The sequence below is a fragment of the Schistocerca nitens genome, chromosome 5 (genome assembly GCF_023898315.1).
Source record: "Schistocerca nitens isolate TAMUIC-IGC-003100 chromosome 5, iqSchNite1.1, whole genome shotgun sequence".
Taxonomy (NCBI): Eukaryota; Metazoa; Arthropoda; class Insecta; order Orthoptera; family Acrididae; genus Schistocerca; species Schistocerca nitens.
In genome coordinates this window covers 545901725-545926270 of record NC_064618.1, presented here as the reverse complement: position 1 = coordinate 545926270, position 24546 = coordinate 545901725, and the positions used below count along the sequence as shown (strand labels likewise).

The window sequence follows — 24546 nt, the reverse complement described above, 5'->3', positions numbered from 1 at the left end:
CCTTCCATTTTCAGTTTTTTCTCTTCACGTAATATAAGGTGAATTGTTAATTGACTCCCCAGTTCTATTATAGTCATGAACTTGTATTTTGTTGTGAAGCATCAACTGATTAAAACTTTATTTGTATCACAATCTTTTTTTTTCCCATTTACTATTTTCTTCATTTTCAGGAGGTGCTGTTGCAATTGATGTTGCCTCCAGCCCTGATTATTCTGCAAAAATATGGTGCCTAATTGTAGAGAATACATTTACAAGTATTCCAGATATGGCAAAAGTACTTATCGGTTGGAGAATTTTGCAATATTTACCTCTGTGCTTTTACAAGAATAAGGTATTATAATTCATTGATGCTCAGTCCAAAGTATTAACAATAAAACTATTTAGTTGTGAGTTATTTGATTTTGTACAAAAAGTGTCCTTTTGTCTTAGATTAAATTAAGTGTGTGTTTATTGTATGAAGTACGAAAATATGTGATTTCTCTTTTGTTTTGCTTTCAGTTTGTTTCAACCAATAAGATTGGTTGTGTCCCAATCCCAACACTTTTTCTGTCAGGCTTGGCTGATAGATTGGTTCCGCCACAAATGATGACTGACCTGCATCAACGTTGTGGTAGTCACCACAAACAGTTAATACAATTTGCAAATGGTAGCCACAATGAAACATGGACTAACTCTGGTTATTACCATGCAATTGCAACATTTTTGAGGGATGTTCGTGTTCGCCACTCATCTCCACCTGTTGCAGTTCCTTGTGATATTGGCATGAAGACTGTGTGATTGCTTACAGTGCCCTTATCATACAACTTTTATTTATTTATTTTTTATTTATTTATTTTGTGATTTCATTCATTTGTGGCTTTTTTGCATTAGAGACAGGTGTAAAGAACCACATTTATTTGTCACAAATATTTTACTAGAGCCTAAGTAAAGTGAAAACAAGCCTTATAGCTGTGTTAGTACATCACAAAGACTAGTTGCAGTGATTGAAGGTTGTGAATGTGGTTTGCCATGATTCATAGTTCTGCAAGATTCTGTCCATTTAAACAGTTGAAGTGACAAATATAACCCGTCCTACAATCAAACTTTAAAATTTGATAATGTCAATTAGTGTGTTAATAACATTTTTGAGAACTAGAAGTAGCACTTCCAGTGTACTTTTTGACATTTTGTGCAACATTAGCAGGAACTCGAGTACTGTGCATTAGTGACTTGAAGACAGCTTGTTGTGTAATGAAGTACTTTGTATTCAGAACAAGTTACATATCATCTGAATGAGACTAGACTGTATAAAATGCAAACAAGGTATTGAACAGTGCACTGACAATACTTCTATAATTCCGACGTGCCTCATAAAATTCTGCATCAGGTAGTCACAGAACAGAAATGCTCCAATTTGTATAATTAAGTTCATACATTTTGTATTTTTAAATATGTATTTTGTTTTTTATATACATTGCAGACTTATTAAAACATTATTAAACAACTCATTAAGATCGAATGATAGTATAAATTTGTGCATTTGAAAATGATGTGATGCATTGCCCTACAACTCACCTGCACCTGAAAGTTGAAAATCCTTTGATGAAAAAAGGACTAGCCCATTTATATATCTGAGATCTGATTCAATCATCTTGACACACATACTTAATTAGTTTCTCTTTGCAAAATCTGAGATAGGGATTGTCAGGGTATTATTGCTCACATACGTAATTTAGTAACAACAAAATTCAAAACTTTAAGTGATGTGAATTTCTTTGGACATTATACAGGAAATATAAACGTTGAAATATGAATTTCGCAGCTCATATTGTGTCAGCAGTAATTGCACATACTGAAACAGTTTTTTGTGTCATATACTAGTCAGCAGTACTTTATATGGTGTCACCTGATACTGATACTTTATCTTGTACACTTTCCAGTCACATTAACATGCCCACCTGTTCAAAGCCTGAATGTAACTACATTTTGCAGCATGGACCACAGAAAGATCTGCAGAAAGACTGTCAGTGACATTCTGGAAGGTACTGACAGATGTGGAGCGTTGCTGACTCTGGTGCCACGGCCAACTGGCTTGCTCTCTCAGTTGAGGATCCATGGCACGAACAATCCAATCAAGGTGGCCCCACAGATTCTTGATTATGTATAAATCCTAGGAGTTTTGTGGCTAGGGGTGTACAGTAAATTAATCCTGGTGCTCTTTGAACCACGCACATTCACTGCAAACAGTGTGACATGTTGCATTGCCCTGCTGGTAGGTGCCATGGTGCTGAGGAAAAACAAATTCCATGTAGGGATGGACATGGTCCCCAAAGATAGATGCATACTTATGTTGATCCATGGTACCTTTCAGAATGAAGAGATCATTCTTCCAACAATTGTTGCAGGGTGTTTGCTTTCAGACGTTTCTTGCCATACGTGCGAATGGACATCTGGTTGATGTAGCATAAAATGTAATCATCGGAAAAGGCCACCTATTGCCACTCAGTGGGTGTCTAGTTGCAGTATTTGCGTGCAAATTCCAGATTTCATCGCCAGTGAACGGCAGTCAGGTACCTGCTGCGGGGACCCATAAGCAGCAACATCCGCTGAATAGTTGTAGAGGAGCCCCTTAGTTCATCTGGGGGGTCTGCTGCTCGACAACAGCATGTCTTTTTACCTATAGACATCTCCACAGTTGTTGTTCACCGTTGTCATTTATGACAAAGGCTGCATTGGTTTCAGTGTCCCCCAACATGCTTTATATACCCTCCACTGCTACTGCTGCCACCTGCTTTCTGTGAGTGGTTGGTGTACATTGATATCGAACATGGATGTTGGTCACATTAATGTGACTGACCGAGTATAAGGAGGACCTTTAGCATTGTGATTCATTCTCTTTCTGCCATTATAGTTAATGTGTTATGAGGCATTATAGAACATTTAGATATGAATGCTGAAGTAGAGTCCACGTAAGTACAGGTCCAGTGTAATTTGTGTATGTAGATCTGTTATTCACCTCACTAAAATTGCTGGCTAATGTTTTAATCATCAAACACCTGAACATTGCTACATAGTAGCCAACTATTGAGACAAAAATATGGACTTTTCTTGTGTATAAGTAGTATTAATGATCTAATTCTGATATTCTTGATCAGTATAGCTGTAGTGCTAATGCTACATTTTCTTTTCAAGTGACCAGATTTTTCAGGTGGATAGAAATGATTGTTGTGGAAATGTATGGTCTTAATTAATTTTCTGTATTCACTAATCTAGAATATATATCCCAGTGGTGTGCTAGCAACTTGTGAGGTATTTGCAGCATTATTGTACTTATGAAAATGTTTTACTAAGTACCCTTCTTTAAGGTACAACAGTTTTCATTTTGCAAACACAAATTTCAACTACCTCAGCTCATAATTCATATTTCTACCACCATAAATGTAGAGTCTCACTTAATTAATTATATTCATACTATGTGGAATTTGCAACGACAGTCTGTCTTTGTAGAAGAGTTTTTACTGTGCATTGTTATGCTTGGAGTGCCTCTCAAGTTACTCGAAAGATAAACTGGCATTGTTTCACAAGAGTGATCATGTGCCCAAGTTATATCTGCACTCTGTTGTGTTTCCTTTATTCATAAATCAAATCCTGGATTTTCTTCCTCTCTACACAGTAATTAAGGTTTAGCATTGTGTAACTACTTTTTATTTTCAGATTTAAAACAGTGCTCTTAAATGTAAGCATTTTTTTAAGACCTAAGCATTTTTCTGATCCACTAATTAGGTGAAAATTAAAATATCATTTTAAAATTGATACTGGTTTGTTAAAGTATTTCTAAAACTTTGTCACTGAACTTAATATTTTTCTTTATACACTACAGATTAGTATAGAATACACATGCCATTAGTATTACTTATTCTATTCACTAATAGTTACATATTATTTCCAGTTATAGGCACTTCCTAATTATCTATATTAAGAATTACAGCCGGAACATATCCTTGGCATAACAGTGATGGGAGTCATGTTGGAAAAAACGCATTTAGAAATGCATCACCTTGATGTAACTAAAACATTTAACTGGTGCATTGTAGGTTTTCTTACCCTGCCCCCAAACTCTCAATCTTAACTGCAGATGACAAAGCTGTGTAGAGTTTAAAAGGGGCTTACATTACAATAATCAGTCCTAAACGAGTAATTTTGTTTGATGATTTTACTAACATGTGAACTTTTTTTCCCCTTCTCCCTGATATATTTGTGCGTATTCAAGTCATTCACAGAACTTCCAAATCTTCTCTTTCGGCCCACAGTCTATCATAAAGCATTTTGTCCCATTGTAGTCCTCTTTGATTCACATCATCCTTCACATGGACTCTCCATCTTGTTTCGGGTCTTCCAATTTATTCATTTATTTATTTATTTTTCAGTTTCTGTCCATCCTAGAGACCTGCTTGGTAGTCTTTCGTATCTCAATCTTTTAACATGGCCAAATCATTTCAGCCTATTTTTGTACATAATTTCTTTTAGAGGGTTGATCTGGAATGTGTTTCATATTTTTTCATTTCTTATCCTGTCCTTACTCGTCTTACGGAGGATCCCTTATCTAAAGCTCACGTCTTATCGATTGTATTCTATTCGTATCTATCTTTTGCCAGGTCCAGTATTCTGATCCACAGATTAAAATTGGTAGATAATAGGATTTGTATAACACAATCTTTGCTTTGGCTGCTATTTTCCAATTCCTAATTATGTCTGGTACACAATAATAAAATTTTGAGCAATTTCCTAACCTCTATGAAATTTGTTCCTAGATATTTCCTTTCCTGCTTAGCTTATTTTCCAGATATTTGAAACTATCTACTTCTTTAATAACTTTTCCATTACAACGTACATATCTCTCTCTCTCTCTCTCTCTCTCTCTCTCTCTCTCTCTCTCTCTCTCTCTCTGTCTCTCTCTCTCTCTGCTTATTTTCATTAGCTCACATGTGAACTGCATGTCATAAATTTGGATACCTGAACTCTGGAAGTACGAGATCAGTACGAGATCCGTAACAATTAATTAGTAATAATTACATTTAAGAATATTGAGTTTCCTGGAATGAGGCCTTATACTGGTTGTTAAGATGTCTTGACACCAGTACAGTAGTTAGCAGCATTATGAGAGCATAAAGAGATGGAAAGATGGCATTGCAATAACCAGGAGCATCCCACATGGCCCTCTTAGGATAAATGTTTAAGAATCTTGCTTAGCAGCTCCTCTAAATACTGTGCTCTTCCTAGTATTGACTGGTGTGAGGTATGTACAGGGTATCCACGATAAAGTTCCAATTTCAACATTCTGTACAAAGAGAACCACTGTTCAGAATGATGTCAAATTTGAACAACATATTACTGACGCAGGAAGAAATGTCATGGGTCCCAAATAAAAGGATCAGTAAATGGCACTGTAAGTATCAGAAAATGCACACCAGCAGATGCGCCACACACAGGTGTTCCTCAGGTTGTGTTCAAGATGCCCACTGTGACTGTCTCCATGAACAATTGCATGCTGCTAGTAAAGCTCTTTTACAAGAATTGTGCCTGTGCACCAGTAGTCGTGCAGAAGTTCAGGACACTCACAGGTATAAAAAAAAAAAAGGCATTCGTCCAGTGTCTGTTAACGGTGTGGAGAAAATGATTGCAAAATTCGAACAGGTAGGTTCTTTGGAAGTGCAATGTGGCAAACGGAGGAAGACAGTTGATCTGATGTCTGTCGGACATGTGCAGGAGGGTGGAAACATGCAGTGCATGGTGAATTGCTTGAATGTAGGACATGCTTGCAAGCATGGTGCATAAAATCCTATGAAACATTGTTTGCTATCCTTTCAAGATCACCATTGTTCAGGAGTTGCTTCCTGCTGAGCTGCTAGTAAGACAAACATTTGCTCTGGAATTTTAGGCTCATATGGAAACAGACAATGAATGGCCATGGAACATTCTGTGTGTCCACAGTAGCCCATTTCCACATCCACAGACATGTCAGTATACAGAATTGCAGAATATGGGCAATGGAAAATCTGCACACACACACACACACACACATCAATTGGTATCACTTCATTCTGCAAAGGTGACTGTGTATTGTGACTTGAAGGCATCGTTAATTGTAGGACCATACTGCTTTGAGAAGAGGCATCCTGCAGGTCGAGGTACATGTGCTGTGATAGTCTTTTGTGCACCAATGTCATTCCAACCATTCAACAGCACAGATATCTGAGTAAAATTATTTTTATGCAAGATGTTGCTCCTCCACACAATGCAGTCTGTGAAGCAGCTACTGCAGGGGCATTTTGGAAATGCTAAAATTATCAGCTTCCTTTTCTCAACAGTCTGGCTATGCAGAGCATAATGTGACTTCTGGCTGTGGGGTTTTTGTGGATAGATGATGTGTTCAGTGCTCCAATTAAAAACATAGCTGAATTAAATAAATGCATTGCACAACACATTCTGAATATGATTCCCGAGACACTTCTTGATTTCAACTTGTGGCAGAAAATGGTGGACAGCATTTTGAACATATCTTGCGCCAATCTCACGACAGTTAGAAACTGATTTCATTGGTGCTTTTTATGCTGTTTTTGGCCTGAGAACAATTAAAAATCAATGTCATTTTGGTTTTTGTGCAGTTTTTGGCCTCGAGAGAATTAAAAACTGATTTTACCCACCCAGTATGTATGACCTTGCCGTGTTGGATCAATCAGCAAGATTTGTGTAAAAGTACTATACTGAAAAATGCATACCAATTGCACCCTAGTTTATTTTTAAACTCTCAATGAGCTACAATCATTTTATGTTCACACTAATAGCAAAGGTAACAACAATCATACCATTCCTGCCAGAAAAAGCCGTTTCCTTTAATCAAGTGTAACTTGAGCTATTTGAATTAATTTTCAATTGCCAAACAACTTCTCTGATTACTACTTGTGTAAATTAAAATGTATTTGTTTACACTTTTGATTCTTGTTACTGCTAATGTATATATCACACCACACACTGTTGATACACTATTAATTATGTGCTTTGTCACTGTTAATGTAAAGGAAACTGCTGCAGTTTATATCTGGGTGAAAAAGCTAAGATAAATAATACAACTTCTAAAATGAGAGATGTACCAGAAGAATGATAATATTAATGAAAAATTACCAAGAGACTTGTGACAGTGAGATTATTCCAAGTGTTCAACATAGTCACTGAAAGAGACAGTTCATATCATTGATTTTCTTAACTGAAGCTAAGTACTCTTTGTACTTCCATGCTGTTCAGGCTCCAATGGTGATCTGTGCCTTGTTTTATATATAGTACTTAAGCAGCAAATAAATTTAATTTGTTATTTTACTTCTGTATATACACAAGCTTGATTGTGGTAACATTCCCACAAGTGGTGATCCCATGTAGAAGATGAACACCGAGCAGACCATTAAATGTGAAGTAACAATGATAGCAATGATAGACAATGTTCTGTCAGGACAGTCTATCAATAATTTGGCCAGTGCATGTAGTGATCTCCACACTCAGCTGGCTCTGAATGATGGAGTATCATGTGGATTACCAGGTTTTGTGCCACTTATGAACATTTCACCTGCAATCTAGATTGCGTTAATCACACCACACGACCAAGTTTAGGTGCCATCTAACCTGCCACAGCAGCTGGACTTGGTTTACAATGTTGAAATTTTCATTTGCAACGTATGGTGTGTGCCCTATGAAATGCAATCCAAACTTAAGGTTTGTGCTTCAGGCACTCAAAGATCAATTTTAGTGTCAGAAATTATTCATGCCACTGCCGTACAGTATAAATATCAACATCTTAAAGACAATGTGCTTAAACAGGTGTGCAAGTCTCAAGGCAAATGGAACCAGCAGGTACTGAATAGTAAAGTAATTGGTGGTAAGTCACCCTCTGAATTTTGGCACCACCTCTATACTGTAGTAACTGATGCTGAAGCAGCTGATAAAGCCTTGTGCCACGTTTGGTTTAGCCAGTTGCCATTTCCTGTAAAAATGTCTGTTTTTTCTAATGATAACTGACATTCCTTCAGAACTGGACACTGCCGATAAATTGTAAAGTGTTTTTCAAAATAAAAATTTGAGTGTTCCTTCACCTCCATGTTCCACTACAAGAGGACAGCACCTCCAGCTTAAGGAGCAAGTACATGCCTTGCAGCAAGCTGTGGATTCACTTAAGTGGCAGCTCATGACAACAGAAAACAAAATGCTGATTTTCACCAGCTGGAATAGCAATGCCCCACAGAAGTTTCACCAGATTGTGCACTCCACTGTCGAGACACCAACTTGGTACTGGTACCACACATTTTGGAGCACAGGCCAAAAAATGCATTGACCTATGTGCTCACTCAGAAGGGGATAGTGACTGGTTTTATTTGGAACCGGTTGCAAGAACAAGAAAAAGCACCTACCTATCCAGACAACAGGTCACTGATTGCAGTGACACAAAATTTCAACATAACTGTCACTGCTCTCTGACACCCAATGGCCAGTCACATTTCAAATAACACATCTATATCTAAGCCAAACAGTGGAAATGTTAGCACCAGAACTGTTAGGGTACCTACCTGGGATCATGTCGTTTACACATGACTGGTGTACCTAGTGGGCTGTGGTTCTAATGCTAAAGTGTTACCAGTGATACAACAAGAACAAACTCAGGCCAGCATATGACTTGCAGAAGCTAACAGCTCACCAATTTTTACCTTTGGAGAACAGACAGAAATGAATGACTTAAGTTTCAAATGATATATAAAGGTATCGATCCTATTTTAGGTGCTGACTTTTTGCATCACCATGGAGGCGAAGTGTAAAGGGAATTAGATTGGGAAATGAGACACTTAAAGAAGTAAAGGAGTTTTGCTATTTGGGGAGAAAAATAACATGATGGTTGAAGTAGAGAGGATATAAAATGTAGACTGGCAATGGCAAGGAAAGCGTTTCTGAAGAAGAGAAATTTGTTAACATCGAGTATAGATTTAAGTGTCAAAGTCGTTTCTGAAAGTATTTGTATGGAGTGTAGCCATGTATGGAAGTGAAACATGGACGATAAATAGTTTGGACAAGAAGAGAATAGAAGCTTTTGAAATGTGGTGCTACAGAAGAATGCTGAAGATTAGATGGGTAGATCACATAACTAATGAGGAGGTATTGAATAGAATTGGGGAGAAGAGGAGTTTGTGGCACAACTTGACCAGAAGAAGGGATCGGTTGGTAGGGCATATTCTGAGGCATCAAGGGATCACCAATTTAGTACTGGAGGGCAGTGTGGAGGGTAAAAGTCGTAGAGGGAGAACAAGAGATGAGCACAGTAAGCAGATTCAGAAGGATGTAGATTGAAGTAAAAACTGGGAGATGAAGAAGCTTGCACAGGATAGAGTAGCATGGAGAGCTGCATCTAACCGGTCTCAGGACTGAAGACCACCACCACAACAACAACAACTACTACTCACAATGTGCCTCTCACAAGACTGGCATTCCACAAAAGACTGTTTGGCAAGTACCGCATAGACATTTACACTTGAAACCATAGAGATTCCCAATGGCACAGCACATTATTGATACAGATAAGGTTGCTCGTGGGGAATTCTGTGTGGAAATCTTGCATCAGATGAAGGATGATGAGACATTCCTGAACACACTAATCTTCAACGATGAGTCAACATTTCATATCAGTGACATACTGAACATCCACAACTGCAGAATATGGGGCACTGGAAAACCACGTGCAACCCTGGAACACATTCGTGACAGCCCCAAAGTTAGTGTGTTTTGTACGCTTAACAAAATGAAAGTGTACAGCCCTTTCTTATTCATGGAGAAAACTGGCTCTGGTATTGTGTGTCTGGATTTGCTTGGATATTTTTTTTTTTTTTAAAAAAATTTCACAGATCGATGAAGATGACCAAGACGGGATTGTTTTGTAACAGCAAGACAGTGCACCAGCTCATTTCCCCATGGAAGTTCGAGTTTTTATTGATAATCGGTTCCCAGGTTGGTGGATTGGGCTTGAAGGGCCAGACTTGACACCATTGGATTTCTTTCTCTGAGGTTCCATTAAAGATGGTGTGTATGCTCCTCCTCTACCAAGCAATTTAGCCAACCTGAAAAATCCTGATTTGGTGCAACAAGTGTGGGAAGTAACTTTTTCATCAGGCAACATTGGTGATGAAACTGCAGTTTTAGAGCACAGATTCCAGCCATGCAGGAGAAATTAACATCTTTGTGAGAGGAGAAGACAAAAGTACATATAGACAATCAAATATTGCTATCCAGAATATGTTCAGCGACAAAGGAGTTAGACATTGTTCAAGCAGATCTTCAGAAGCTACAAAAGGAATGTTGTTGACCTCAGCTTTTATCAATGGCACACACATCTCATTTTGCACCTAATATGAGGCAACTGTTGCCTACTAATGCCGTCATGCACAACACACACCACCATATTCAAACCTTACCTGGCCCCCTAATTACTTAAAAGCCGCACTGACTGACAGTGCACCTTGTCAAGGAAAAAGGTAGCATGTGGAGGCCACATGTTGACCATCATGCATTAAATGCAGGTACCATTCCTGACTGTTATCCGGTACTAAACATCCAGGAATTTAAAAATCTTGAGTGCTTTGTGCTCTGCAGCGTGTAAATATTTGTTAAATGATGTTAATTGAACATCATGAATGGGACTTAAAATGTTTGATACCCGAACTAGTATTTGCATACACTGATCAGCAAGAACATTATGATCACTGACCATCTGTTGATATAAACCCTTCTAGATAACAGCATCACTACCTGGACTGCTAGTTCGATGCACACACAGCACATGTAGTATCAGTGAGTGTGCTATCCATGTGTAGAATGGGGAAGGCGCATGATGTATCAGAGTTTGACCGAGGGCACATTGTGATGGCCCAGAGGGTCGGCACAAGCATTTTGGAAACTACGACTTGTCAGGTGTTTGAGACATGCTGTGGTGAGTGTCTTCAACATGTGATGGAATCAAGGTGAAATCATGTCCAGACAAGGTGGGGTTGGGCTGCCACTCCTCATTACAGGTAAAACAGGACAGGTAGTGGACTGTGGTGGAACTAACATCAGACTTTAATGCTGGGTGTGTCTGAACACACATTGCACTGAACACTCCTAATGATGGGCCTCCGCAGCCAATGACCCATGCATGTACAGATGTTAACACCATGACATCAGCAACTACCACTGAAATGGGCATGTGACCATTGGTGCTGGATGTTGGCACAGTGCAGAGCATTTCATGGTCTGATGAATCCCAATATCTTCTTTGTCATGCTGATGGGAGGGTGTGAATCCATCATCTTCCAGGGAGCAGTTCCTTGACACCTGTATTGTGGGATGGACACAAGCCGGCAGCGGCTCCATTACGCTCTGGGGAACATTCCTGTGGGAATCCATTGGAGCTCAGGCAAGACACCATGACTGTCAAGCAGTATCATACCTTGGTTGGAGACCACGCACACCACTTTATGGTGAACACGTTTCCCCACAACAGTGGCATTTTTCAGCAAGGTAATGTGCCATGTCAAAAATCCAAGAGTGTGATGAAATGGTTCAACGAACACAGTGGTGAGTTCCAATTGATGTGCTGGCCCCCCTGACTCACCAGACCTGAACCCAACTAAACAGATACGGAACATGATTGAACATGGCTTCAGAGTTCGTTGTCTCTGTCCCTGGAATTAGGTGACTTTGGTATGCAGATGTGGTGCCAAATCCCTCCAGCTACCTACAAAGGCCTCTCATTGCTTCCATGCCAAAGGAGGATTTCATTAAACAGCAACTGAAAGACAGCATAACAGATGAGAGTACTAGTCCTTGGGGAGTATCTGTCACTGTATCAAAAAAATCAGCAGACGGAACAAAAAAGTATAGATTTTTGTTAAGATTCAACATCTGAACAGTAAAACACTAACAGATAAATGTCTGATACCCAGCACGGTAAATCCTTGATAACCTGGGGTAGTGCCAGTACTACTCTGATAGATTTAAGGAGAGTGTATCATCAATTTGGGTGGTTTCAGAGGACTGGCCAAAGACTCTGGTTTTGGACCTCTGGTGTCTTTACCATTATCGGCGAATGCTGTTGGGGTTAAAAAATGTGCCATCCACATTTCAGCAGTCATCTGATATAGCACTGAGGGGTCTGAAACCTTGGTATTGTACAATGTACTCAATGATATAATTGTGTTTTCAGTGGATGTGAAGGAACATATACAATGGTTAAGGTAAGATTTTAAGAGGTTTCGTTCCACACATCTTACATTAAGTTTGGAGAACTGCCATTTGGCCCTGGAAGAAGAGAGTGATTTGGGACATGTGGTTAATCAAGAGGTGGTAAAGATGGACCCCAAATTAATACAGGCAGTGCGGGATATGTGAGCTCCTGAGAGAACAAGTAGTAGCAATCATTCCTGGGGTTGGCCAACTATTATAGAAAATTCATGGTGTTTGTGGATACTGCAAAGCCAGTTCTGCAGTAGCTGAAACAGGGCATAAAGTGCCATTGGGCAACAGAGTTTTAAGCCACCTTTGAGAGGCTGAAAGGGCATCTGATGTCAAATTCAGTATTGACCTTCCCAGATTATGAGGAGGAATGTGTACTGTTGTTTGATGCTTCCAACTATGCATTGGGACGTGTTTTGAGTCAAGTAATACGTGGATGTCAAACAAAGCTGAGAGGAATTATTCCACAATGGAGAAGAACATGTTGAGCTTCATATATGGGGTTAAATATTTAAATGCTATATGCATGGTGAAAAATTATAGATAATAAGTAATCATGCATCGTTAAAAGGAAAATTGAGACTGAAGGTTCATGAGGTAGTTATTGCCTCTGAGTGAGTTTGACTTTGAAGTGATTCATAAACCAGGCAGTTACATTGGGAAGAGTCGGAGCACAAAGGTTACAGTGGTTTGAGTACTAGGTCACAGACTTTCAGAATGGCAGACAGCAGAAGTTGTTGATGGACTGAAAGCTATTTAAATGCAGTCACAGTTCACTGTGCCTGACCAATTGTTAATTAGGTCAACTAAACTGGGATCATATTTGGTAGTAGCTGCTGGGCATAAAGGAGAGGTACTGAAAGAAGCCCACCAACACATGCCACATGGGACAGAGATTGTAGGCCAAATGGGGCAGAGCATTACTGGTGAAGGACAAGGAGAAGAGCCATGGACCAGTATGTAAGGAATTGTGTACTATGTGCATAATGAGTGGGTCTGAGCCATCATCAGCAACAGAGGTTACTGGAGGCAATGAAACCTTTTAAGATTATAGCAATGGATATTTTAGGACCATTTAGCCAGACACCAATGGGATACCATTTCGTTAGGGCTGTGGTGCAGCTCAGAGTAAAATATATATATGCGATTTTTCACTAACTTGGGTGGTTGTGGAAGGAATATTATAGGAGAACTATGAGTCAAAACTGACTTTCAATTACAATACAAGTTTATTATTCTCTAGTAGATAGAACAGGGCCGAATGGGTGAGATACATTGACACATTGCAACACGAATTTTGAGAAATCATCCAGGGGGGATGAAGGGATCATACATCATGGGAAGCCTTGCTTTAATTGGGAAGCTGGCACAAGCAATGTTTATACAGAGAATTGAAGATGAGAGGATTAAAACAGCTGTGAGAACAAGAGGAGAGGATTTAATGTTAGCACCACCAGTGGATCTAGCAGTAACAGGTGACGTTCCCATCACCTCATAAAGAAATGTTAGGTGACTCCAGGTACCCAAGACACAACTGCTTTAAATATAAGAGAGGAGGCCATCATGCAAGGAATTGCACAGTGGAGCCGGCCGGAGTGTCCGAGCAGTTCTAGGCGCTACAGTCTGGAGCCGCGCGACTGCTACGGTCGCAGGTTCGAATCCTGCCTCGGGAATGGATGTGTGTGATGTGCTTAGGTTAGTTAGGTTTAAGTAGTTCTAAGTTCTAGGGGACTGATGATGACCTCAGCAGTTAAGTCCCATAGTGCTCAGAGCCATTTGAACCATTTTTTTTTTTTTTTTTTTTTTTTTTTTTTTTGCACAGTGGGAGGACACGCCAGGAAAATAGACACCATGCAGCCAAACTGTAGTGGACAAGAGGAAGAGACACCCCACCCTCCACTACTTTCAAGAAGGATAGAGGGAACTGTATGCAGAGGTCATGACAGGGAAATTGGAAGCATTTGGCTGATAGTATGTTGATGATGTGATCTTTAGTTGCAGCCACATTCATGGCTGACTATTGGTCAAGGGCAGATCAGTTCAGTTACAGATGGAACAGGAGCCAAACTATCAAAACTTGCAGACCAGGAGACAACCACACTGCAAGAAATGGGTCACAACAGGATATGTGACACCAGAGGTATCAGTAGGAATTAAGGTAGGATTGGACTTAAAGCTGAGAGAGAAGAGAGGCCTTCGAAGTGAGCATTAGAAGAAATGAGAAATTATGGGGTACCACATATAGCAGAAACAAGAAACAAAGATGAGCAACCAATAGAAAAGAAAGAGAGCTTGTGTGATGTAACCCATACTACCTTTGTTGCATAATCTCTGCCTAAAATTCCTTCATATGTGACACCTAACTAGTCCTCCACTATATGAAACTTGTGTTCCCACACACATTTTGACATCTATCCTCAACATAAATGTCATGGAACAAGTGTGACTATTATTTCCTTAGTGATCCCTTGAAGTTTTATTCTTTTGTCAGCATTACAGCACACCATATTCTTCAATTTTGATTCCTTTATCATTTAACCTCTGCAACACTATCTATTATAAACTTTGTTGTTTCTGTGATTCCATGCATGCAGTTCATAATTACAAAATCATTTCTGCCCTTACAGTCTACTGAGTATGACTTTGCTGTTCCTCCATTTCCTGGTTGGTTGCTGAAATGATAAGGTACTAACTTCATGTCAGATTTGGTAGAGCAGTTATGTAATCTGTTACATGTTCAGGAACTAAGGACTAGCCCATTGCAGTGACAAACTATTGATAGAACTAAACACCTACATCATAACATTGGTATGATGTTGGATTACTATATCAAAAGCCACCATAATTATTTATTTTATTTAGCGTATGGCAAGTACAAATCACGTATGAAAAATCTAAAAGTACTTAACACACAAAACAGTTACAATATCACAAACAAACATCTAGGTTCGAAATATAATCGATTGCACTGTTAGTCGCATCTATGAAGTCCCTTGTTGGCCCAGGGTAGGCCCTCAGAGGGCATTCTACCACGATATGGTGAATTGTCTGCCTGTCAGCGCCGCAGTCGCACTGTGGTGATGGCACTATGCTCCATTTGTACAAGGAGTCCGCACAACGGCCATGGCTCGTCCTGATCCTGTTAAGGGTAGACCAGATTTTTCGGGGCAAATCAAAGCCCCGAGGTCTGTTAGATGTTCCCAATAAGGTGTTAGCCTGAGGCGGTGTCTTTTCCTCCCATTCTTCTCTCCAGCGGTCCTCAAGAATAAAAGCGTTCTTTACCAGATCTTTGGCACTTGCGAGAGGGGGATGTCTGGATTTCAATCTCTTTTGCTCAATTCCATTACTCAGGGTGTGGATAGGAAGATCTGGGCTATTTTGGATTTTTCGACACTCCCTGACAAGTGCGTGTTCTCTGCGCAAATGTGGCGGCGGGATATGGCTCAATACAGGCAGCCATTGGACAGGAGTTGACCTGATCGTTCCAGAGATAATCCTCATCGTTTGGTTCAAGACTGCATCCACCTTCTTGATGTGAGCACTATTTAACCATATTGGGGAACAGTACTCTGCTGCAGAATAGACAAGTCTAGTGCAGAGCTACGCAGAACGGAGGCAGTGGACCCCCAACTAGTGCCACAAAGCTTTTGGACAATGTTGTTTCTAGTTCTGACTTTTTCAGCAGTGTTTACAAGGTGTTGTTTATAGCTCAATGTTCTATCGAGTGTCACGCCCAGATACTTTGGTGTTCTATTATATGGAAGAATGCCGCCATCAAAGCGGATCTTGAGCTCTTTGTTTGCTAATTTGTTATTCAGGTGGAAACAAGTGGCCTCTGTTTTGGATGGGCTGGGTTGGAGCCTCTAGTCACGGAAGTATTTTCCTAGAGTGGTCAAATCGCTGGATAGTGTGATCTCAGTTTCCTCCATCACTCGGTGTTGTGTGGCCAAGGCCCAGTCGTCCGCATATCCGAACATTTTGGATCTCGTCCTAGGCATATCGGCTATATACATGCTGAAAAGCAGTGGAGCCAGTACCGAACCTTGGGGCAGGCCATTATTAAGTTTCATGAATTTACTTCTGTTGTTACCGATGACAACCTGGAATGGTCTATTGCAGAGCATTTCGTTGATAAGGTTAGCCGTTTTTAGACATGGCACGATGCGGAGGAGCTTATAAATCAGGCCCTGTCTCCAGACAGTGTCGAACGCCGCTGTCAGGTCAACAAATACCACTGATGTTTTTTGCTGTCTTTGGAAGCCCGCCTCGATGTAGGTTGTTAGAGCGAGGACCTGATCCGTGCAGCTTCTTTTCGGCCAGAAGCCCGCCTGTTCTACCGGTACAGCCTCCAGGATGACTTCGCTCATTCTGTTGTACATAAGAGTCTCCAGTAATTTATAGATCATGCTGAGTAAGGCGATTGGGCGGTAGCTCTGTGGTTGGTCACTCGGTTTGCCCGGTTTTAATATGGCAACAATTTTAGCCTTTTTGAGAGTGTGCGGAATTTTTCCAGTTTGCAACACGTTAGAGAAGAATTGCGCAAGCCATAATCTTGCAAATTTACCACAGTGGAGCAGAAATTCTGGGTGAATCCCATCAAACCCTGGGGCCTTTCCTGGTTTTATATCGTTCAGGGCCATATTTAACTCTTCGACTGAAAAGGGTTGGGAATAAGATGTATTGTTCTCTGCTGTCGATTTTAGCTCTTTAAGCTCCTTTTTAATTTTTATAGTATGGGCTCGTTCCTTTGGGGCCCTGGACGTCTTGCTGATGTGAACCGCAACTGTATTTGGGGACATAGCGCTGGTCATTCGCAGATTTTTACCTCCACCTCCAAGTCTCCGAAGCAAAGACCACGCCCTTCTGCTTGATCTTGTAAAATCCATTTGTTCCACGGTCTCCATCCACTTAGCACACCTGGCCGCGTCTAGGCTATGTAATAGATCGTCTGCAATTTCTTTATCCCCATTGTCCAGAAACTGTCTATAAAGCCGTTCACTTTCCTCGCTCCATCCTGGCACATATTCATTTCTGAATCCTCTGGGCATACTAACTTTAGCTGAGCTGATGATGGCTCCAACAAATCTTTCGTAGTTCTTATACGTTGGGGGTATCCATCCAAGGCATTTATCAAGTTTCTCCAAGGCCACCATAATGATTGGGACATTTACTTACTATATGTAGTAACAGCATATAATTCCAAAGTGCACGCCAGCAATGGGCCTACTCCATATGAAGTAGTGTATGAGACATAGATTCCTTCACTCTTTGATGAAGTCAAACCAAAATCAGGAGGTATGAAGAGCAAGTTCAGACTTTCACAAGGGAAGTAATTCTACTTTCTGGTGGTGAGGGTAGTCCCATTGTAATGTTAATGGAAGAAATCCATCACTGTTACAGGAAACAGGTTGCAATATGTCTGACCTAAGTAATCTATACTGGCTAGGATACATGCAAAATTCAGTTATTCTTACACAATACAGATGCCCACAAGACATCCTGGAGACACAACACTGTTTTCAATGTACAGGGCTATATTGGATTTACTCCATGTGTGATGCCATAGCAGTGGTAGCTTAGTGGGGTGATGTGACTGGAACTGCACAGCGATGAGTTGCTGATCAACAGAACAATTTGTTAGATAACATGGCTGACATTCTACCTCCCAGTCACTGCTATGGGGATCAACAGGATGGACATATGTCAACCATTGTTTTACTGGCTGGATAAACCACTAGGAGTACTCCCATCATGAAACCTGACCTATCTCAGTAATACTCTGAATGTGTATATGCCCCACAACAACTGGTAAAACCCAGGAATTTTTTAATCTATGAAAAATCCAATAATACCTGGGAATTTTTTAAATTCTGGGATTTTTTTTTATTATTTTGTATTATTTTCAATGATAATAACTGATACTCTAACAAAGAATTTGACTTTGGCCCACTACTGCTGAACAATACTGCAGCAATAAAACATAAAAGAGAGAATAACACCAAAATAAGACCTTAGTTACAAAGAAAATATGCTATTTAGAGCAACAACACACAGTGCACATACAAGTGTTTGCAAAAACAAAATATGTCAAAGGCTTTAGGATGAAGACTGTGCAATACTTTGTAACAACAAATAAAATTTTACTGGCACATGTGAGTTTGATTCATCTTAGAAGGTAACGCATGCTAAATAATTCCATCTTCAAGGTTAGCTTTTACATCTATTTTAGTTCTTTAATATATTACAAGTTATGTAATAATAATAGCAAAAAGTATAATCATTCTTCAAAAACAAGTGCAAGGTGGATTCTCGAGCATTTTAACACATGTTTGGCTTTTCTATGGAAAAGTCGAAGTGCTCAACCAAACAACATGTATGCATCCAGGCAAAATGTTTGTTGCACAGCAGTGAAATTTATCACCATGCTTGTCAAAAACACTGAGCTGTGTGTTAGGATCCTGCTTAACCACATGCTCAGGAAAAATGGTAAAATATTTTTGATGACCAGTATTGTATGTGAAAGCTTAGTGTTTCTTGATGAAAAATACCATCTATTAGTCGTATTTCACATAGCTAGAGTACATATAATCATGCCATATTTTCTTGAATTTGAAGTTTACTGCTAGGCTGCTCAGAGCAGTACTAAGGTCTCTGTTTCTAAATTGTACCATGGTCACCACATTTCTTACATTTTGGTGGTCTCTGTTCGGAAACTACTATGCTGTTTTTTGTGAGTTTGTATTTATACTTTTGTATTACCAAAATATGCAGTGTACATGCTGCCACCCAATAAAGATCTTTCCAAAATGTGTTGTATTTTGCTGGGAAGTTCTAAGCTGGAGTATAAAACCTATACTATTCAAAGGAGTGATACATTTTGCAGCCCTGAGGGGAAAATATATGTCATTTAACACTGAAAAAAATGTGCTTTCACCTGGGGTATAGTGCGTGTTTACTCAGAAAAAGTTCATTTTTACCCAGAAAAAAAGTACTTTTAACTGGGAAATCTGCTTATACACCGTGACTCTAGAACTTGACCTCATCTTTCCACTGAACCAAATGATAGTAACCCAGAAGGGGCATATTTCTGTACAACAGATGATTCAGCACATGAAGCAATACTGAGCACTTCAACTTTCATAGGGCCATGACTGTTATTGTTGTGATGTCTGTCACTGTAATAGCTCTGAGTCTGCTCTGTGCAGACATTGCCTACCTCAGGCAAAGAGTCACCCACTTGTATGACACCAGGTACATCAACTACCAGTTGACTAGACTATTTGTCGAACTTGAGGTACAACTAACAAGAGAACCTCCCCATCGCACCCCCCTCAGATTTAGTTATAAGTTGGCACAGGGATAGGCCATGAAAAACTGAACACAGATCAATCGAGAAAACAGGAAGAAGTTGTATGGAACTATGAAAAAAATAAGCAAAATATACAAACTGAGTAGTCCGTGTCCAAGATAAGCCACATCAAGGTATGTGTACACTGATGAGCACCGTGGTCCCGTGGTTACCGCGAGCAGCTATGGAACGGAAGGTCTCTGGTTCAATCCTCCCTCGAGTGAAAAGTTTTAATTTTTTATTTTCAGACAATTATCAAAGTTCATGCACTCAGACATGATCAACTTTGCTCTCCAAAATTCCAGGACATGTTCAGATTTGCTTGGACACATGCAGGATTTGACGGTCTACACACGGAAAAACTTGAAAACGTTAAAAACGTATGTTTTGACAGAGCACAGGGAAAACTGTGCGACTGTGAAACTTGCATTCATTTGTTGCAGTTTATGTGACAAACTCTTATGTCTTCATCACTTTTTTGGGAGTGATTATCACATCCACAAGAAAACCTAAATCAGGCAAGGTAGAAGAAACTTTTTACCCATTCGCCAAGTGTGCAAGTTAGGTGGGTCGACAACATATTCCTGTAATGTGAAGCACATGCCGTCACCAGTGTCGTATAGAATATTTCAGACGTGTTTTCCTGTGGAGGAATCGGTTGACCTATGAATTTGCGATCAAATGTTTTCGGTTCCTATTGGAGAGGCACGTCCTTTCGTCTACTAATCGCACGGTTTTGCAGTGCGGTCGCAAAACACAGACACTAAACTTATTACAGTGAACAGAGACGTCAATGAATGAACGGTCAGATCGTAACTTTGCGAAAATAAAGTAAGTAAAATTTTTACTCGAGGGAGGACTCGAACCAATGACCTCTCGTTCCGCAGTTACTCACTCTAACCACGGGACCACGGCGCTCCTCAGCTTACACAGTCCTTGATGTTGCATATCTTACACTTGGACTACTCAGTTTGTATAATTTGCTTATTTTTTCCTAGTTCCACACAACTTCTTCCTGTTTTCTCGATTGATCTGTGTTCAGTTTTTCAAGGCCTATCCACTGTGTCAATTTATAACTAAATCTGAGGGGGGTGCGATGGGGAGGTTCCCTTGTAAGTAAAAAACAAAATGTCATTAGATTTGTTAAGAGAGAAAAAAAATTTCCAGTTTAAATTTTAGTTGACAATATTTCATGTGAACATTGCTGTAATTGATGGTGGAAATATGTTTTCAATGATTAAAATGGCCAGTGGATGATGTTACAAACACCTTTCTTGTGCTGTAATGCACTGATTGGATTAATGACATAGTGGCTTAAGTGATCTTTTTGTAATAATTTATGAGGGATGTGCATGATTTGTGGCATGTTGAAGATTTGTCAGTGGTTAAGTGCTCTAAGAGGAATCAGTGTTAACAGTTGTATTTTGTTTTGTGTAATTATGTGGGGAATTTGTTAACCCAGTTTATTATTCAGTATTTATTAAGGGTGATAAAAGAGAGTGAAGAATCTGGTAACATTAACCTGTTAGTTTTCAGGTGGTCATTTATGAAAGTTGCTGATCAGGTGTGAAAATGAGAAACCAATGGGCTAATGCTGTAGGTTTTTATGCAGTCAATGAACCTTGTGTTTGAAACTGACTAGCCATATGAAAAATGTATTGTAGACAATTATCAGTTTGGGAACCTATGTAGAGTCTTTGCAAAATTACTTTTAGCTAAGATTCAGAGATTGTATCTATCAGAGGGGGAAGGTGTGTAGTGCCACCACTATTCTTTTGGCATTACTGACAATGAGTGAAATAGTTACATTGCCATGACTGTTGCAAAAGGCATGAGAACAGGTGAGAACAGAGTGGACCAAACCACCATTAAGTCAGATGCAGCAACCCAATAGTCAATTTACACACAACAGGCTGAGCCAGGAATAATTATCACTTTTACCCCAAAGGATTGCATCTGGCAGTATTATTTATGAGGAGCATACTGAAAGTTATAAATAACTCATTCTTAAAATTGCAAGAATGGAACAAAAATGACTGCAAGATCATAATCTACAGACTTCATGTCAAATATTGGAGCATCATTAGCTTTTTCATGTGACCCCGGGCAGTATTTTGACAACATGATTTCATTGAATTCCTTGTTGAAGAGGAAAATGTGCTGCTGAAATTCACCTCAGACTTCAACATGCCTTTACAGATATCTACATGGGAAACATAAGCATCTAAGATGAGCCTCATAGTGGGTGTCCTTGGACTGGTATGAACAGGATTGCATTCCGATTAGGCTTAACATACATAGATGACTAGCCCGGACAGTCCTGGTTTTTTAGTGCTGTCCAGAGTTGTAAAAATGTTCAGTATTTGAAAATTTTATGACTCAGGATTTTTTAAAATTTTAGACTTACATGTTCAACATCACATTTTTAAACATGCTCTTATGACTGCCTCTCTCCGCCAACCTTGGAGCAAGCACTGATGTCAATGGGAAGGCATGGCAACCAGTTCCACCACAACTTTTCATTTGGTCGTTTGGGAAGATAACAGGGGCAATGTGTTTATGTTGTATTCATGAGTGAATTAAATCTCCTACTCATTTCTGATCATTTTATCTTTATTCATTCGGAAATGGGCAAAAGAAAGCATGTGTTTAATGTTGTCCTGCAATTCAGAACTTTCTTGTCATGGATTTTGAGATGTCATTAATACAAACAAATCATTTATGAAAAAAGTCATGTCTAGTGAAAAATATAACTGAATAAATAAAGTTTAATATTTCAGTAAACTGTCAAGACATTTAAGTAATTTAAAAAAGGTGTCCTGTGTTGGACCCAAAAAATATGGTAATATTTCTTGGATTGGATCTGAAGAAATATGGTAAGCCTACTTCTGATTTTAAAAATCCCCTGGAAAACCATAAGTGTTGCCCAGTATAGCCAGACACTTTTTGAAGCTCCATCGTGCACTGCACAATAAACACTCTTGGAAGAAGATTATCCTGCAATAGGATAATATGCATCCTCACATTGCTTGTGTTATTGTGGAGAACATCAGGACATCTGGGTGAGAAACTCTTCTACATCCTCCCTACAGAGCTGACTTGGCACACACTCACTACCATCTTTCCAGTTCTGTTAAGGAGCAAATCCATGGCCAAGACTATAAGATGGTGGAGGATGTTAGGCAAGCAGTGGCTCAGTGTCTTCAGGAAGCTAGAATAGAATTCTACAGTAAGGGTATTCTCAAACTTCCAGAATCATGGCAAAATGTATTCAAAGAAATGGAGGCTATATTGAAAAGTAGTGGTAAGGATGTAGATTAAGATGACACACTTGACATAAAAGTTTTCTTAGTATTGTACCATGTCATAATGTAAAAAGCTGTACTGGACAAACAGACGTTTCAGCCATAGACTGCACCAACACCTGGTGATTCAAGCACTACTGGTGAGTAACTCCCATTGTGCAACTTGCACCCAGCAGGAGGAAATCCGCAGCCCACATCTCATTTGCTGATGAGCTCCAATCATAGCAAGCAATGCAAGAAGCAATAGACAATGGCAGATCCCCACTCCCTCCACCATAGCAATGTATTATAATAAAGTTCCAGCCCTTTCTGCCTCAAATGACCAATTATAACAATGACCTTTTTAAAAGTGTGACAGAACATCATGCATCTTTGGCAGAAATGACAAAATATAAGCAACTCCACACAGGTAAAGCAAACCATTAAACACAGAAGGCCTCTGTAACCATAGATCAAACATTAGTTTGTCCAGTGTAGTTTTTCTACATTATGACATGATACAATACTCAGAAAACTTTCATGTCAACTAACTCTACCCATGGAAGTCTGCACAATTATATGATACAGTTGCTTTGTCTAAAACATAAAGATTTTTTTTTTTTTAAATTGTTGCTCACTGGTTTCAGAGTGGCCCTCATATGCCACCATTGGTCATCATCCTGACAGTAGCCGTCTGCCTCAACTCAAACTTGCCACTGTAGAGACTACCTGCCCTGGGTCTCTAAGGGGTATAGATTTTAGGACACAGGACCATGAGCTCTGGCATCAACTCACTTCAAGCTAAGATTGACTCAATGCAAAACATGCCTTGACCTGAGGATTTCAACAGTACCAAATGTTTTTTTAGGAATAGTTAATTTCTGCAGATGACATTGGCCTTATGAAGCAGTTATGCAAGTGCCACTGACTAGCGGTCGACACTCCCATACCTGGATCCCTGAAATGCTACAAGCCTTCTACTACATGAAATCTGGCCTAAGCAAAGCATTACTGTTAGCGCACCCTGTACCACACAGTATCACTAGTAGTATCACTTGGCACAAGCCAGCTAGCTATTGGAACTGCACTGCACCAAGAAGTGGATTATGGTAGCATATTTGTTTTTTCGTGCAGAAAGTGAGCAAAACAACTGCCCAAAGAAAGTGAAGTGCATATGATACAGAATTACTAGGCATTACAAAGTTATTCAGCACTTCCAACCATATGTGGAGATATGCCCCTTTGGTGTGGTTGCAGACTAAAAACCGATAACTTTTGCTGTTACAAAGCCAAGGAAGTCTTTTTCATTCAGACTACTGGAGTTGGTCAGCCTAATCACTATAGACATTAAGCATGTAATAGGTAGTGACATCTTGTTGACAGACTACTTTTTCCAACTCAATGCTACATCTGGTAGTTTCGATTATGATAATTTGGAGCCAGCACAAACCGCTGACACAAACGATCAAAAGCCATGAGACAGGTTTGAAACTCAAGAAACTGCTGTTTCAAGACTGAATAAATCTCTTGTAGTGTGATGTCTCTAAACATCGAGCCGGCCGGAGTGGCCAAGCGGTTCTAGGCGCTACAGTCCGGAACCGCGCGACCGCTACGGTCACGGGTTCGAATCCTGCC

The 24546-nt window shown here is 39.7% G+C and overlaps 1 protein-coding gene across 1 annotated transcript in view; it reads left to right on the top strand.

Annotated features, from left to right (window-relative positions):
* The window catches only part of LOC126259338 (protein ABHD13), a 57529-nt gene extending 56042 nt beyond the window's left edge, over positions 1 to 1487 (top strand). Inside the window, exons 4-5 of the mRNA XM_049956044.1 lie at positions 171 to 331; positions 499 to 1487. Coding sequence (XP_049812001.1) covers positions 171 to 331; positions 499 to 777 — 440 coding nt within the window. The 3' untranslated portion in view covers positions 778 to 1487. The remainder of the gene's footprint in view (positions 1 to 170; positions 332 to 498) is intronic.
* The last annotated feature ends 23059 nt before the right edge of the window (positions 1488 to 24546 follow it).